The 18,327-nt window shown below is 38.5% G+C and overlaps 1 protein-coding gene across 1 annotated transcript in view; it reads right to left on the bottom strand.

The window, feature by feature from the left end:
• DOCK4 (dedicator of cytokinesis 4) overlaps positions 1 to 18,327 on the bottom strand; it is a 312,634-nt gene that overhangs the window by 189,049 nt on the left and 105,258 nt on the right. The window contains exon 12 of the mRNA XM_006882693.1: positions 8,742 to 8,867. Coding sequence (XP_006882755.1) covers positions 8,742 to 8,867 — 126 coding nt within the window. The remainder of the gene's footprint in view (positions 1 to 8,741; positions 8,868 to 18,327) is intronic.

Raw genomic sequence — 18,327 nt, forward strand, 5'->3', positions numbered from 1 at the left:
TGTGATCACAAAATAACAGTGTCACAGGGACTTTTCACAGAAACCTGTCTTATTACTTTGTAGCCATGGCACTTAGCAGAGACAAAATACCTAAATGGAATAAAATAATAGGAGTGCAAAGGGTACAGTTACTATTGAAATTTGTTCTAAAATTCATGGACTGAGTGATCTCACTGCTGGAAGAGGCAGGTTAGTGTGTTATGAACACAGCTGTAGAACAATTCAGTCAGGCAGACACATTCAGATTAATGTTTCAAGTACCTCCAAGCCATAAAACAAATGAAGAGAGTCCTGGATTCAAACGGACATAGTTTATGTAGATATAGATCATCTATGTTTTCTCCCATAGCTTATTTATACAACTTGCATGGTTTCTAAGCCTATCATTTTCTTATTATTCTAAGCGGGGGTGGGAGACACATTACGTCAGCTGGCAAACTTTACCATGGTAGCATGCTTTACCTTCTATCAGACTGAAACTAAGGGGGAGGCAGTAACTAGAAACTGAGGCACAAATGAAGTCATGCTAGAAGGCTGGCAAAGTTGAACTTATTTTTACTTAAGATAGTTTTCAAATATTTGAGAAACCAAGAGTAACACTCTTTATTTCTCCACCTAATGAAAGCCTCTCTGCAAGAAAGCAAGGCGTTCTGATGGTCTATTGGTAAGAAGCTGGATTGTAATCCTGAAGGCACGCTGCTGGAATCTTTCAGATGCTCGGAGCAGGATGGGCAATCCCCTGTGCATTGACTGCTGCTGAAAACCTGCTGGAGGGTCAGCTATGAGTCAGTTCCCTCTCGATGGCATACAACAACATCAAAAGGAAGAATAGTCACACAAGCATGACACGTGGTAGAAAAGCATTTCCTGACCAAAGCAATTACTAGAAAGTTTCCTTAGTTCTTCAGTATCAATGGGGAATACCAAAATATGTGGCCATACTCTTCCAGGATGACTAAGTTTTTGATAAAGACTTTTTTTTTGAGAATGACTTGGGTTGACCAGGAAACAGATGAGCCGTATAACAGGAGAAATGAGTACTAAGAGTTAAAAAAGATTGACCATTGTTTGTAAAAAAGGACATTTAAACAACAACAACAACTACTACTACTACTACTACTACTACAACAGAAAAACAAACCAAGAAAATCAAACCAGAAATGAGTGGACAGAAAAGATACAGAGTTTCCGGTTTATCAATCTGGTACGGTCTCATGTAGTGGGTAAAATCCACCTTTGAAATCAACAGGTCATATACTTGAGTGGACTACACAAGCCTGTGCTACTAATATTAAACTTGGAAAGAAATTCTTGACAACAGTTTGGATACTAACAAATTTGACAAAATAATAAAGTTCTTTTGTTTCTTGGAGTAGGTGACACATAATGAACAGCTCTGCTTAAACAGTGACTATAAAACATATTAAATATAAAACTGATTCATGAAAAGGCTAGCTATAGGCTTTCTAACCTGAGGGGTTTCTCCTAATTACTCATTGCTTGGCCATAACATTCAGGGATTAGCAGTGCTGAAAAACAAAAGCCAAGGGTTTCTTGGGAGGGTAGTTTCTACCCTTTTATATGCGTGAAGGGCCTTAAACATGCTAGAACTTTGAAATTTTAGATGTGTGAAGGACCTGAAATATGCTAGACCTTCAAACTTTTATGTGTGTGAAGGACCTGAAACATGCTAGAAGGACATGTACATTTGTTTTCACTTCAGTAAAGGCAAGTGAAAACAAAAGAAGTTTGAAGGCAATCGTCCCACCCTTGTCTGTAGGCTAAGCCCAAGCGTGGAAGCCATGCAGGAGCCAGGGTGCAGCTAGTGCCAATAAAATTCTTTCCCACACAATCATTTTATACATTATTGTTTTAAAACTTGCAAGATGTTTGGATTCTAAGTGGTACACTTTTCCTTTTTTAAAAATTGGTTTGTATACATTGTTTTATTCATGTGCACTGTGTTTAATACAATCATTCATATACACTGTATTTTATATAATTGCTATTGATAAAATCAAACTGTGACACTGATATGTCAAATGTGACAATGGTTACCCATGATGGACAGTGTTTTGCAGAGCTCCCCGATTAAAACAAGCTTGGACGCAGGAGTGGCATCCACTTCTGAAATGGCTTGCCTCTGGAAACTCTATGAACCTGGAGAGAGGATGAAAGTTATACAAGGTGTCCAGGTCTTTCGTTCATAGGGTCGCTATGAGTTGCCTATGACTCGACAGCACTTAATAACAACACACAATCATTTAGCAAATATATCTTAAACATTAACTATGAGCTAAGTACTACTCTAGTTTCTGTAGATTCAGTAGTGGGGACAACAAAAAAAAAATCCCTTCTCACAGAGCTTAGATCCTAGTAGGGGCAACAGTGGGCACAAACCAATGGTGATTAATTCTGTAAGACACAATGTATGGAAATGATCATGTGAAACATAATGAAAAAGAAGAAAAAACAAACAAACAACAAAACACCCAAAACCCAAAATAAGGGGAATAGAGTGTTGAATGAGGGCTGGGAAGGGGTGGCATTTTAAAAAAGGCTGAGGAGAGAGGCCTTTGCAAAGGACCAGAGTGAGTCAAAGCAAGTGACAAAGTGGCCCTGATCACATTGTCTTATAAAGCCCCGTTAGTGTATAAATTAGCTGAATTTTTCTCTATTCCCTATGAAAGAGAATCTGAATTCAGATAAACCTAAAGGGTGCAGGGTCATGTGCAGATTGGAATAAGAATCTAAACTGCCTCTTTATTTCCTCCGTGTGAAACAAGTCTAGACAGGGTAATATCATTGTGTTGTAAGGTTTTGAGTCATTAAAATGGGGCAAGAAACTTGGGAGAAGGGACATGATTATTTCTGAAGTCCCTCTATACTGTAAAAGATGTGATGTTGTTTCTGTGATTTACAAGGGTATTTCCAGAAGGTAATGCATTTCTAAAATGCCGTATCTGTACGATTTGCTTTGCTGCTGTCGCCATCCTTTGTCGAGAGACTACATGAAAAGAACATTTCTGCTGGATGACATTCTATGGATGACATTCTACATAGGCTTTTCCCCAGGAATTTTACAGCTTGCTGGAGCCAGTTCTGCAGGTGCTACATTTTCCAAAATTTGAAGAGGGATAAAGTTGAAACAAGTGCTAATTAAAATCAATACACTTGAGGTCAGCTCTGGAGAAAACTAATAAACCCAAATGGTGATAAGAAAGCAACTTGGGTAATTAAGAGAGAAAACATCAAGTGAATATGAAATGGAGTCATACCACCCGGGTGCAAAAGCTATTTTCCTGACAATGTTTACTAACATCTTGCATCTCCCAAATTTATTACCCTGTAGGTTTGATGTCCCTAACACTTTCTTCTGTTTAGCAGGCCTACTGGCTGGGAAACCTTTACATGTGTGAAGGATCAGAAATATTACAGACAGAGTAAAGATAAAGTCACAACAATGGGGGGGGGGGTGCAGAACCAGACCAAAACCAACTTAGTGACTGAAGTAAAAACTGGGGTGAATTAATAGCTTTAAAACCTTAATTGACAAGAGGGTTTCTAACTATAATGCAATATCTTAATGCTTGAATCTGTTCTATAGATACTTTCGATAAAGGAAGAAAATGCATGATAAAAGTTTACCATGTAAACCGACACACTTGGGGACAGAGTCTACTTAAGTTTCTTAATACTTGCTAATACTGTGGCATTGGATAAGAAAATTTGTCCTTTGGATTTAAAAACAAACAAACCACAAAACCAAAACCCCACAGAAACCAAAACAATATGTGTGAAGACAGGTTTTTTTGGTGTGTTTTGGGGGTTTTTTTTGGCAAATTTAAATTGATGCTGCTGATGATAGTAGCCCTAGTAGTAGTAGCTATAGGCACTCTGCCAAGAGCTATAAATGAATAATTTCATTAAATTAACACAATTTGATAAGAAAATATGATTATTACTTTCTAAAAAACTGAAGTTATAGAGATTGTTGTGTTAGGATCCATCAAGTTGAGCATGACTGTTTTAATAATTTGTCCTGCTAACATTAACAGCAGGCTACTTCTGAGAAGTCTCAGTCCAGCATGCTCCCAAATGTTTCCCCAGTTGTATAAGTCCATACTTAATATTAACAGCTCCATCTGTGGCTTAGTTCCTCATTTCCCCTAAGTCCTGTGGGTTTGAAGATTTCCAGAAGGTCCTGCAAGGACCCAGACCCCTCAGGGAATGACTCGCATGACGGTAGGTATGCAGGCTGGGTTTTTTGGTAGAAACTAGTGAGCAACGGGAGAGGCTGGATGCAACAGGAAGCTTAACCTCAGTCACACTGATGCTCCTGTGTTGGTGTTTTCACACACACGCTCTAGCGTCGAGAGTGCTCTCTTTATATTGCTGCTTCAGCTGTTGATGATTAGCACGACCATGCTGATTTTCAGGACCATGTATCTACAGTTAGGTAGCTGGAGACCAGAGGGGCTAACTAACAGCTTTTAAAAAAGCACCAACTTTTAGGGTAACACAACAATGAATAGCGATCCAGTGAACGGCCACCCCGAACCCTGTTCTGTTCTATGCCATCCTCACTATCTCTGACACTCCAGGTCTTAGTGCTGAAGTCACTGAGTCAATTCAACTCATTGAGGGTCTTCCTCTTCTGACCCTCCATTTTTCCAAGTATAATGTTCTTTTCCAAGGAGTAACTTCACCTAGCTACATGTCCAAAGATGAAAGCTTCACCATCTTTGCCTCCGAGGAGCACTCTGACTGAATTTTTTTCAAGACATACCTGTTTGTTCTTTTGGCAGTCAACAGGGTATTTGGTACTATTCTCCAGCACCATAACTCAAAGCATCAATTCTTAAGTGAGTATAATTGGGTCTTCATCACCAAATGACCAGTTAACAGAGCAACGAAGTGGCTAATGTCCTCTATTCTGTCTTGGTCAGACTCATCTTAAAGCACTGGTTTTGGCTCTAGGGCCATTTTTATAGGACAGAGACAATACAAACTAGTATTGCCCACTATATAAATCATATGGTGAAAGGACTTAGAATCCATCATAGAGGAGCAACAGAAGCATCTGCATTTAAAAATACTGAAGTTCTGCATAGCCTAAAGCAACAGAATAAATGCACCAAAAATGTTCATTAAGGGGTAATCTCTGAGTGGAATGAACCCACTCAACTGAAAGGACAGAAGAAAAAGATGGCAATCTACGTCCATAGACTGTAACTATGAAAATTATATCAGGCAACGGTCACCAGGTTAGGTTTTGAACAAGAAGGAACAATTTAATGAGTTGTTAAGTGGGAGCAGTCTCCCTGGGGGAAAATGGAGAGGTGGGAAAGGCTAGGGAGACCCTGAAGGAGGCGAAGGGAATTTTGCCTTACACAGATTCTGTAAGAACAGACTACATCTCAGGGTACTGTCTGATCCTCCATGACACTGCTCATGCTCCAACCAGCTTCTGATCCAGAACGCCTGTTGAATTCAAACTAGTCCTTCCTGATACGTCACAATGGCCCAGACTCGACTCTGTGTGCTGTCTGTTAAGACATTTAGGGATAGGAACTCATACCACATGTGGAAGCTGGAAATTCGACATGTGACTGACCCAAATAAAGAGCTGCCCTGGAAAACATTCACCAGGAAAAAGAAGGCCTAGATGGTCACATGGACGATCATCTGCACGGAGTATCTGTTCAAATAATATTTTAGATGTACAGCATTAAGTAACAGACATTATTAAAACAGATTTTACCTCTCTCTTTTTTTTAAGGCTACTGTAATTGTGTCCCTTCAAATCAGAATCAACCCATAATTTACCCTCTAGGAGGTCTTCAGAAGCAGTAAACAGCTAGTGGATTCAAACCATGTGCCTTTTGGGCTTCGTGGCAATGCTTCCTTTTCCAAAAGGTAGCCCCCAGAACATTTTACATTACATTTATGTCCCACATAATATCTCTTTTGGAGAGCACTGATTTCTCTGCTTTTCCTTTCATAGGCCTCTCAGAGACCAAAGTGGGAAACTCCCTCACGTTACCTGGCTTGTGGACGGCAGAAACAACCTTCAAAGAAAGTGCCTTTTATTATTTAGACATCAGATACTCTTAGAAATAAAGTGCTGAATGACTAACTCTCACTCAAAGGGAAGAATCCAGAGGACTTCAAGATGGTGCTAAAGTACTTGGCCAGATGCCTATTGAAACCAGCATATGACTACGGAGAAATTTTGTTTTTCCCTTTTCAAAAATAGTTTGGCATTGATTACATCCTGTGATCCTCAAGGGGAGTTTTGTATACAGCCCTGTCAGCCACAGGGACAGATAATTCATTCTGCAGAGGGGGCAGCGACTATGTTGGTGAACTTGGTTCTATTGGTACAAGCATGGGCCTCATCTGCCCTGACCCTATCAGTCTTCTACAGATGCAAATTAACTCTGAAGGACAAGTGTGCTGAATGGAACAAAGATCACGCCTGCAGACTGTCAGTGTAACACTGCAATCAGAAAGGTCATTTTCCCACTGCTCCTCACAGAAGAAATCGGCTCAAGTTTTCATTAGGGCTACCAGTGAGAATTAACTGGCAAGTCAAAATTCTGAACAGTAATAAAAAATGGGACAAAAGACGTAATGCAAGTTTCCCATGTAAGTCCAGCGTGTTCCAAAGGTGCCTACAGCTGTAAGCTGTTTACTTAAGGACATAAATGTATGCAGAGATGTATGCATCATGTCTTCTCCCTCTATTTTGAAAGATTCCTTGTCAGTAGATGCTGGTGAGTTAATTTTGACTCATAGAGGTCCCAGGTGACAGAGGAAACCCTCCTTAGATTTTCTTAGCTGTAAAATCTTTGCAGAAGCAGAGGGTTTTTTTGTTTTTTTTTCCTGTGTAGCTGCTAGGTGGGTGGGTTTGAGCTGTCAACTTTGATCAGCAGGATTAACCACTGCCCTTACCAGGATTCCTTATTTGAAAGATTTAAGGAGCCAAAACGGAAAAAGAAGAGAAGAAAGTAATATAAAAACTTCTTGCAGTCCCTGGAAATAGAGACACTTCCTAGGCTGGGCCAATTCCCTGGCCCCTGTCACACTGGCTATCTTATTGCTGGGGAGGGAAAGGTCAGAAAATTCATTTTTGCCATTAAAGTCAGAGAAAAGCTGCAAGAGCACAGCCCATCCCAGACAATTATTCAGCCGACAAAGTGTCATCTTTCTTTATGTTTTTCCATTTCTCAGTGATACTGCCCAGAGATCAAGCTGAGAAATTCTTCCAGCAGCTGGCTGTATTCTGCTCTAAAATATGTTTTTTATATTAGATTTACCCATCCATTTGCTTCCCAGTGGGATGTAATTCTTGTCCCTTTTTTTTCTCTTTTCTACAGAGGAAATACCAGCTATTTTTAGCAACTGAAGGAAATAATAAACAGTTGCAAGAGCCACTGACTAAGATGTCACCAAGTAAATAGTTCCATAAACAGTCATTTCAACAACTGTAAAATGATACGCTCAGGCAGACTGGGTCCCTAACATGAGTCAGGTGACCATGAACTATGTAACAGGCATCCTCCAGTCTAGTTTCCAACAAGGTGAAGAGGGTTGGAATGTCAAATGTTTTGCTACATAAATATTTACTACAATTAGAAGAAAAATAAAAACACATTTTGATTGTCACAAAATGCTGTAATGGGTAATGCTTGTCAGCTTTTATAGCTTTTGAAGGCTTTATTTATAGTTGTCCAATGATCAATTCTCAAAATCAAGTCAGGTCCCCTGTCAGATACAAATTCCGTTGCTTACTTCTACACGTGAAATCTGAATAGGGACTCAAGAGTCTCTCATTCTTTTACATGAAAGAGTAATTTGTTTTCCTGTATTCCTCTCCTTTCCTAGTTGTGAACCAAGGAGGGGCTGTATGCAACACTGAGAAACACTAATACTTTGTATGGTATTTTCCAGCATCTGGACAAAGAGGTGGAAACTCTTCGTTGCTATGGGAGATCTGCTCAGACACAAGGTGAGGCCCATTTATAATAAAATCCAATGGCCAAGAAAAATACATCCCTTGGTCTGCAGAACAAAGGACAAGCCGTGCCAAGTGTTTTATATACATGAATTTCATCTCTTCTTATCATGGTCATGATGAAATAAACTCATGGTTCCATAAGTTACCCACCTAAATGTAAATAAAATTCAAACATTCTAAATGTTGCTTGTTTTTAATTTCATGCCTCATTTTCATTCTTCAGGAAGGTCTATCTAACCTCTTTGAAACTAACAACATGAAAAATTTCTTAAATGTCAAAAGCAGATAATAAACCCAAAATTCATCATTTTGGATTATTCCAAAGCATCTGCCCCCCAATCAAACCCTTGCCTGTTTTTTTCTCACTAACAGTGACTATATATGCTACAGAGTAGAACATATTCCAGGAATTTCTTGGCTATAATCTTGGAGCAATTCTTCAGGCCTTTCTTCTGTTGAGTCACTGGATAGGTTCAAATATCAACCTTTGAGATAGCAGTAGACTGCAAATAATTTGAATTAATTCCTTTAGTTAACGCAAACTCGAGTCCCACTCACAGTGATCCTCTATTGGGTTTGGGAGGCTGTTAACTCTTTATACGTTAAGGTTGTCCATCTTTCTCCCAAGGAACACCTGCTGGATTTGAACTGCTGACTTCATGGTTAGCACCCTGACAGGTAATGCAATAAGAGACCAGAGCTCCTAGTAGTTACCTACCTGGCATAATAATGTTAGAAAATCCCAACTTCCTTGTTATTGAAACTCCATGAGAAAATACCGATGAATATTCTCTTCTGATTTGTTCAATGTCTCCATGTAACAGTTGTAGAGAAACTGCTAAACCTAGAACAAAATGAGAGTTTAGTAGAGTGAATAACTGAGGATCAGAAACAGTAAGAAGGAAAACAAGTATTTAATCAAGATCAAATTTATGGCATCATCATTTAAAGTTTAGGATTAATTGTCATAAATTCAACAGACTCTGCAGGAATAAAATCTAGATAATATTTTTCGAACTTCAGCAACTTCAAAATGAGTTTAAAAGGAGGTTGTTAATAGTAAATGAAGACATATCAGCACAACACAAACAGCACTAGCCTCAAATCCCTATTATCAACCGCCAGCCAAATGGGAGTAAATTCCTGAACTAATAAACATTCAAACACCAGTGGATATTAAAGATATTCCTATCAAAATGGAAGGGATTTGTTTTGTTTTTAAAATTATGCTGGTGAAAGTATACATAGCCATAAGTATACTATTTGAAAATTTCTACATGTACAATGAGATCCTTCAAGTTGTGCTACCATGCTCACTTTCTGTTTCCACATCATTCTACCACCATTGTCTTGAACTCATTGCTCCTATGCTTCCCATCTAACCTTTCGAGTTGCCATTGCCAGTCTGATCTCCTTTAGAAAATTCTTTAAAAGAGAATAGTGTCCAGAAATCTAAAGATACATAATAATAATTCAAGGATTGAAAAGATATTCACAGAGGTTTTCATGAAACAAGAGTGATTACAACAAAGTTGATTATAATGAAACCAAGATTCATCTGAATATCACGTACAGTAGAAACTGTAATGGTGTTATTTTCTAATGGGATTAAATTTAGCATGATTGGGCCACTGTGACAACAACTCAATCTACTAAGGTAGTAAAATAATAATAATAGAAAATTCACCTATATAAGCATTCCCAATTCTAATGACACATATCAACTAAATGATATTTATAAAAGTCCTTATTTCTAAAACTCCCAGGAAAGAATTAAAATAAGTAAAAGAAATGTAATATTTTTTCTGCACACATTAGTGGCATATTTCTTCCTTTTCCTCCTTTATTATTTTAAAACAAGAAGTTTTTCTTCTATATTAGTGATAGAAAATGACACTAGTCAAAGGTGACAATTTCTTTAAAACCTTCATTTATCATTGACCTGAACTCAACTTAAAAATAAATGTAGATGGTAGAGTCAAGTAGAGAAACGTGTAGGTCAATGATTTTTTTTCATCCACATCATTAGCTATTATCCCCTTGTACTCAATAAAATGTGAGATATTCCCTACTAATAATGGAGAATATTTCAGAACTACTTTATATCTAAAAACAGAGACCACAGGAATGACAACAGTCACACTGGAGTAGAAAAGATAAGCAAACCTTATTTGCCTCACATCTAGATCATAATCTTCCTTTCATTCTCCTTCAATACTTGAAACTATACAAACCACCAATGAGAGCTGTACTTTGTTGGTTTGCTTACTTCCTTTTGAAAACAGTGGTTAAAAGAGGAGCATTTAGATTCAGAGAGAGACTGAATTCAAGTCTGCTCTCAGAGGCAGTGAATTAAGAATAGAAAGACTGCAAACACATTTTGTAGCATAAGGATCTGATCAAATGTTTGGGAGTCATTCTGAGAATGGAATTAATTCTGTGGCATTCAAGAGCTTTTAGTTAAATCTGTATCCAGTTTTAGCCTTGCTAACCTTTGTTGTTGTTTGGCGTCCTGGTCATTGTGGTTTTTAGATGCCATAGAGTCATCTCCAACTCATAGCAACACTGAGCACAACAGGCTGAAACCATGGCCTGATTCTGTACCATCTTGGCAATCTCTTCTGTGCTAAAGCCAAGCATTGTGTGTAAACACTGTGTCAACCCTAGATGCAAAGCAGTACTGACTCAGGGGGTTTCCAAGGCTGTGATCTTTACAGGAGAAGACTGCTAAGTCTCTTCTGGGGAGCTGCTAAAGTGTTCAAACAACCAGTTTTCCAGTTAGTAGATATGCACTTGAGCACTGTATTACCAAAGTTCCTAGCTAACCCTTATAGTCATTGAAAATCCTATGGAATACGCTTCTACTTTGAAAGACATAAAAGAACAATGAGTTAGAAAGAACTGCAGGGCAATCAACAAACTTGACTAGGTTCCTGCTCCCCATTCACTTTGAGCTGAGTAATAGAAGACAACAGGATAGGGAGCACTGGTCCTCCTTTAGCTTCAAATAATTAAGTAGTGGGGGAATAAGCCTTCTAGGTAGTCTGATGGACATAATGACTAGTGCTCCTTTGGGAAATGTTATGCGATAGGACTGATTACTTTATTGGTATCTCTGAAGAGTGTAGCTGATGAGGAATATGAAATATACTTGTCACTGGTGCTGTGTACCATCAAACTGGAACAGACCCACAGACCCATGGCTGACTCTCTAGCAGGTTTTCAGAGGCAGTAAAATTGCATGAGAGACATCTCATCTTTCTCTCATCTGATGGATTCGAACTGTGTGTGGCAGTGCGATTCCTTTCCACATAACCTCCAGAGCTCAGTACGGAATATATGGACTGCCAAAAGAACACACAAATTTGTCTTGAAGAGTCTAGTCAGACTGTTTCTTGAAAATGAAGATGGCCAGACTTGGTCTCACATACTTTAGGCATGAGGAGAGGATACTCTCTGTCTCTGGAGAAGGGCATCAAGCTTATCCAGAACCATCATTCTGGACATGATGATTATCCAGAAGACATGGCGTTGAAGAAGGTCAGCAAAAAAGAGGAAGACTCTGAGCAAGAAGGACCAACACAACAACAGGCTCAAAGACAGGTTTGAGGTAAGCACAAGGCAGACAGTATTTTGTCCTTTGGTAGACAACTCAAAACATACTTGGGAGCACCACCCGACGCTGGTTGGTTTTGAAACGTAGAGGCAGCAGAATGAAGCCAAGGTAAAATAAGAATCCAGCTGTCTCCACAGTCACTCATCTCCTCCAGTTCACACTCTTCCCCTACCTTCCCATCACAACTGGATTCCCTGTTCTCTTCCCACTGCTGTTCTTTTTTGCCTTCCAAATATTCATCCAGGCTGCCAGCATTACCATTAGCATCAGCAGGAGTCAATATTTGTAAAATCCAGTGTGTGCCCGACACAGTAGTTAAAAACAGTCCCTCTCACTGAGGTGAACGTTTTTCAAGTCAGGCTTACAGGTACAGAATTAGATGAGTCCAACAAAATACTTGAAGGCCTGTGATAATTTCATTGAAATCTCATTGAAAGAACTGATTAGAAACACTACCGTTACTATGTAGCATTTTAACAGGAACAAAAGAAGTGACAAGCAGTAAAATAGGATAGGGTTCACATCTGTGGTTCACAGGCTCACTATAAGTCATACTTGACAACACCTAACAACCACTACAACAACAGTCAAAAGTAAAAAAAAAAAAGAAAAGAAAATATGCTAATGAAGGAAGATGTGTATGAAGAAAACCTTACTACGATTCTGGTGCTTTGTTGTTGTTTTTTTATAGGGAGTTCTGATGTCTTAAGGGTAAGGAGTTGCATTGCCAACCCAAAGGCATGTTGTTCAAATCCACTGGCTGCTCTGTGGAGAAAAAGATGGGCAATCTCTTGCCATGCAATTTATTGTCTCTGAAAACCCAGTGTAGGGTCAGCTATAACACAGGGGCTAAAATACATTTGTTGTTGTTGTTGTGTACTGTTGAGTCAGATCTGACCCCCAGCTGACCCACCAGCGGGTTCTCAGAGGCAGTAAATGACACGAGAGGAGGCTGTGCATCTTTCTCCTGCAAAATACATTTAACCAACAGTAAAGGATTTTATGTAAACCAAACATTTTACAGGGAATTGAACAGGAAGAGGAGAAAAGCATTAGAACAAGGTAAATCCTGCAGAATACTAAAAAGACAGGGGGTGGGGGAAATCCCCTCAAATGTTTAGTGAAAGATGTAGGAGGCAAATGAGAATAAAAGAAAAATACATCAGTGCTCTTTACACAGCAAGAGTCACAGAGGTGGGAATGAAAGGGTTGAGAGGATCCATTTAGAAAAGCAGAGAGAGGCTACCAGGTGGATAAGGGGGGAAATGGGGAAGGAATTAGGAACTAAGGGAGGAAAACAAACAAGAAAGAGGGAGAAAAGGAAAACTAGGCATTTAAGACTTGAGTGCATCTTAAAAAATGTTGTTAAACACGATGTTATTAGCCTGAAGGTTTAAAAAGATAGTTATACGCTCTACAAGTAATCATTTTATCAGTTTAGTCAAGTGTTAAAATTAGAGAGAAATATAATTTTGAGGGAACTCTTTCTCTAGGACAAAGGACTGAAAAGGTCAACTGAATAGAGAGCTTGACCACAGTGGACTTGATGCTCCCCACATCAAAGAATGAACTTGATTTTAGTAAGAGAAACAAGGGGGGAAACATACAGCATGGCGTGAGTTCACCAGGACCAATCCACAAAGAGACATTACAATATGATTTATTTTTAGTCAGGGAAACTCCTGATTCTTCTTTTTTTTTTAAAAAAAATATTTTTGTCTTTAATTATAATGACCACAATAAAGAGGTTGAATACTTTAGTCATCAGAAAAATAAGAAGTGATGTATTAAGATTGAGAAACTACTCATGACTACAAAAGAAAGATCGAACAAATATTTACACAATTCAATTAACTGAAGATTAACTGCCTCTTCCCTTTAGCTCCACCCTTTCTGCATTAGTGGTTCATGTCACCAGGGTATGCTCAAAGAGCAGGATTTTTCTTCCTTTGTTTTTCCTGGTGAGACTACTTCCGTGTTCAGACATTACCTGCTTCTAGGTTAGGGTTACTTCTAAAATTTTAAGTGCATGCTTTATATTATTTCTCCTACAATTCAAACTACCTTCCATGGCCAAGGTGTTTAATTCACGGCTTGGAGAGAGGCAGGTACAGATTGAGTACAGTAAGATTCATGCTTCTAAGACATAAAAAATAAAATGATAAGAGCAAAATATATCTATGCAATAAAATATAAAGTAAAATTAGTTAAGGAAATTTCTACTAATGTAAGTTGAGGAATTTCCATTAAGGAGAGTTATTCCCATTAAAATAAGGGAAATTCATTACTGATGAGGGGAAATTAAAAGTTCAGGGAACAGCTGTTTACAAAACTACTTATGACAACCAATAAACTGAAGAAATAAGGTAAATATTTAACTCCCAAACTGTAGGAGCAATATTTTAAACATTTTTATTTTTTCTATCCCTTAATAAGCTATGACAAAAGTGAAGCAGATGGGGGGAGGGGTGAGCAGGGAGAAAAGTACAACAATGAATGAATGGGGAGAAAAAAGTGAAGCAGATAAAGAAATATTTCTTTTATTAGGAAAAAAAAAGACAGCCATTAAGATGAAGTTTAATCAAGTCCTTGATGTTGCTGTTAGGTGTCATCAAGTTGAGTAAAACTCACAATGATTCTATGAACAGAAGATCTAAACCCTGCTCTATCCTCACACTTCCTGACACACAAGAGCACATTGCAGCAGTCACCATGTCGATCCACCTAGTTGTGGGTCTTCCTATCCTTCGCCAACCCTCCACCACCCTTCCGAACATCATGTCCTTCTCCAAGGAATAGCCCCTCCAAGCAACATGCCTGAGGTATGTCAGGCAAAGCCTCATCATTCTTGCCTCCAAAGAGCACTCTGGCTGCACCGTCTCCAAGGCATATCTTTTTGTTCTCTTGGCTCTCTATGGGATAGTCAGTGCTCTTCTCCAATACCACAGCCCAAAGATGTCAATTCTTTTCCTGTCATCCTTATTCACTGCACAGCTTTCAGATGCACAGTAAGTAATGGGAAAGGCCATGGCCTGAATGAGAAACTCCTTAGTTGTCAAACTGACATCATTACTCCTCAATAATTTGGAGAGGTGCCTAACTGCAGATTTTCCCAGTGCAATGCATCTCCTTATTTCCTGACTGCTAGTACCACGGGTGTTGATTGTGGATCCAAGCAAGATGAAGCTGTTGACAGTTTCAATTTCCATCCATCATGATACTTCCTATTGGTTCAATGATAAGAATCTTTGTTTTCTTTACATTGAGATACAATCCAAACCAAAAATTCGGGATGTGCAAACTCTAGTTATACTGAATTGTCATAACATTTTAAACAAAGGAAAAGTCATTAAACAATCTCTGTCACAAATCAACCTATTTTTCATGGCTGAGCTTAGCTTAAGGAGCTATAACATAAGGAAAAGAAGCCTGGTTTAATCAAATGAGGATAAACATTTGGTAGCTCAAATTCTATGGGTATTTAAGTGAACTCAATCAACAACATAGTTCCATGTGTTGCTGTTGTTATTGTTATGTGCCGTCGAGTTGCCTGCAACTCATTGTGACCCTATGCACAACGGCCCTAAACCCTGCTCTATCTTCTGCTAATCTCACTGTCTCCGACACACCTACTCCCATTACCCCAGTCACTGAATCAATCCATCTCATTGAGGGTCTTCCTCTCCTGTGCTGTCCCTCCACTCTCCAAGCATGGATGTCCCTCTCCAAGAACTGGTCCCTCCTTGGGACATGTCCAAAGTATGTCAGATGAAGCTTCAGAATCCTTGCCTCCAAGGAGCAGCCTGGTTTCACCCTCTCTAGGATGAACCTGTTTGTTCTCTTAGCAGTCCATGGTATATTCAATACTCTTCTCCACTACCACAACTCAAAGGCATCAGCTCTCCTTCTATCATCTCTAGTCACTGTTCAGCTCTCTGATGCATAACAAGTGATTGCAAACACCATGACCTATTTCCACTTACCTTCATAAAATTCTACATTTTTAAAGAAGTAGAAATGGCAAGTATAGGATCATTTATAAGTAGAAGCCAAATTTCATTTTCAATTAACTCAGCCATCTTGTCACCAATGAGCCAAATAGCAGTAGTTATAAATTTATGATGTTGTTGTTGTTGTGAGGTACCATCAAGTTAAGGATGAATCATAGCAACCCTCTGAACAACAGATCCTGTTATATTCTGTGCCTTTTGCAGCCTGAAATTGATCAAACCAATGCAATCAAGATTTATTAATAATAATCAGTTACTTGACTGTAAAAGTTAGCAGCAAGGAAAAACTGGTAGTTGGAAAAGATGGCCTTGGGGACAGAACTGAGGCTGGAGACTGCATGATTAAAATTTGCACAATGATATCTTCATTGCAAATCCCTTTAATAAATAACACAAACAACGACTATCTACTTAAACTTCACCTCGTAGACTACACAGGAATCAGATTGACCACATCTGCAGAAAGAACCAATGAAGAAGCTCAGTATCAGCAGGTAAAGCCAGGCCCCGTGCTGACTGTGGAACAGACCATCAACTGCTCATGTGGAAGTTCAAACTGCTTAAAAAAGGCCACAAGAACCAAAATATAACCTAGAATCTCTAACACCTGAATTTAAAAATTTTAAAAAAATCTTAAGTACTGGTTTGAGGCACTGAACTCTAATGGTGACGACTAGATGTATTACAAATTAATATCAAAGATATCACCCACAATAAAAACAAAAAATTATTACAAAGATAGGGAGAAGGACAAGTTTAACACTGATGTCAGAAGAGACTCTGAACATTGTATTGGAGCACTGAGAAGGCAAAACTAAGAAAGAAATGCCAAAATAAGAATTGAGCAGAAGATTTCAAAGAGCAGCTCAAGATGCCAAAGCAAAGTATTAAAATTAAATGAAGCAAAATCCAACTGATTTTACTGATAAAAGTCAGAACCAATTCATAGATTTGGGTTTGGCTTTTTCATTTTTGGCAACAGATTTTTCTTTCTTTGAGTCTTAGTCCTTTAATTCGCGCCATGTCCTTGTTTGCCCAAATAATTTCCCACTATCTTTTATATGTTTGTAGTGGAGAGATTCCAACAGCTCATGTTTCAGAAAGTTGACTCACTTTAAAGCCTTTTTTATTTTTTAAACTTTTCCTTTTTTTATTCATTATTGAACACTTTTTTCTCCCTACTCCCCCAGCCTACCCTGCAATGCACCCCTTGTTCCAGATTGTTCTCATACAATCTGATTATACAATGCATAATCATATATTCCTTTTGGACAGTTCTTCCCCTCATACATTCTAATGCAGTGTTCATTATTTATCCACTTCCCCATTCCCTCTCCAAACTCCCCCTGCCCCCATGTCTGTCTTATTTTATAGCTGCAGTGTTATACAATATTTGTCCTTTTGTGACTGAGATATTTCACTCATATCTAAAATTTATACAATACTCCAGCACCTCAACAAGAAAAAGGTAAACAAACCAATCGCAAAATAGGCACAGAATATGAATATATACTTCACCAAAGAAGACATTCAAATGGCAAACAAAAGCATGAAGAAATCTTTAGAATCCCTTGCTATCAGATAGATAAAACTAACAAGATATCATCTCACCTCAGCAACAATAGCCAAGTTCAACAGGGCAGCAAACAACAGATGATGCTGAGGTTGTTGAGAGATTGAAACTCTTATTCAATGCAAGTGGAATGTAAAATGGTACAACCACTATGGAAGACAGCCTAGCACTTTCTCAAAAAGTTGGAAACAGCAACACCATTTGACCTAGCAGTTCTACTACTAGGAATATACCCTAAAGAAACCAGAGCTGTGACTCAATCAGATGCAAGTTTATTGCTGCATTATTCACAATAGTAAAGAGATGGAAGCAATTCAAGTGCCCATCAAGAGATGACTGGATAAGAAAACTATGATGCATTTAAAATATCTTAAACCCTTACTGCTTTCCAACATCAGTGATCAATTTGTAAAACATAATAATGTTGTTCACACATAATTAACTTATAATTATATGTGGGTAGATTAATTAGCCAACAAAAAATGACTCTAATTATAAATATTAATTCAAAACTTTACTACAAAAATTCATGACTGTACTAAATTAAGGAATAGAATTAGATCATGATATGCTTTAACAATTGACCTAAGAAATGCAAGGCCATTAAAAAGCATTTAACATTATATTGTCTTTTCCTTTTTATTACCTTGAGTTTCTCCAGAAGTATTGTAGAAATATGATGTTGTTGTTAAGTGCCGGTGAGTCGTCTGAGACTCATAGCAACCCTATGTACAGCAGTCCTAAACCCTGCTCAATCCCTTGTCAATCTTATTGTCTTTGACACACCTATGCCCATTACCCCAGTGACTGAATCAATCCATCTCATTGAGAGTCTTCCTCTCTTGCACTGTCCCTCCACCCTCCCAAGCATGATGTCCCTCTCCAAAGACTAATTCCCACCTTGCAACATGTCCAAAATATGTCAGACAGAGCTTCAGAAATCTTGCCTCCAAGGACTAACTTGTTTGTTCTCCTAGCAGTCCATGTTATACTCTTCTCCAGCACCATAGATCAAAGGCATCAACTCTCCTTCTATCATCTCTAGCCATTGTCCAGCTCTCTGATGTATAGCAAGTAACTGCAAAGACCATGGACTGTATCAGGC

The sequence above is a fragment of the Elephantulus edwardii genome, unplaced genomic scaffold (genome assembly GCF_000299155.1).
Source record: "Elephantulus edwardii isolate Elephantulus edwardi_28Jun2011 unplaced genomic scaffold, EleEdw1.0 scaffold00022, whole genome shotgun sequence".
Classification (NCBI taxonomy): domain Eukaryota; kingdom Metazoa; phylum Chordata; class Mammalia; order Macroscelidea; family Macroscelididae; genus Elephantulus; species Elephantulus edwardii.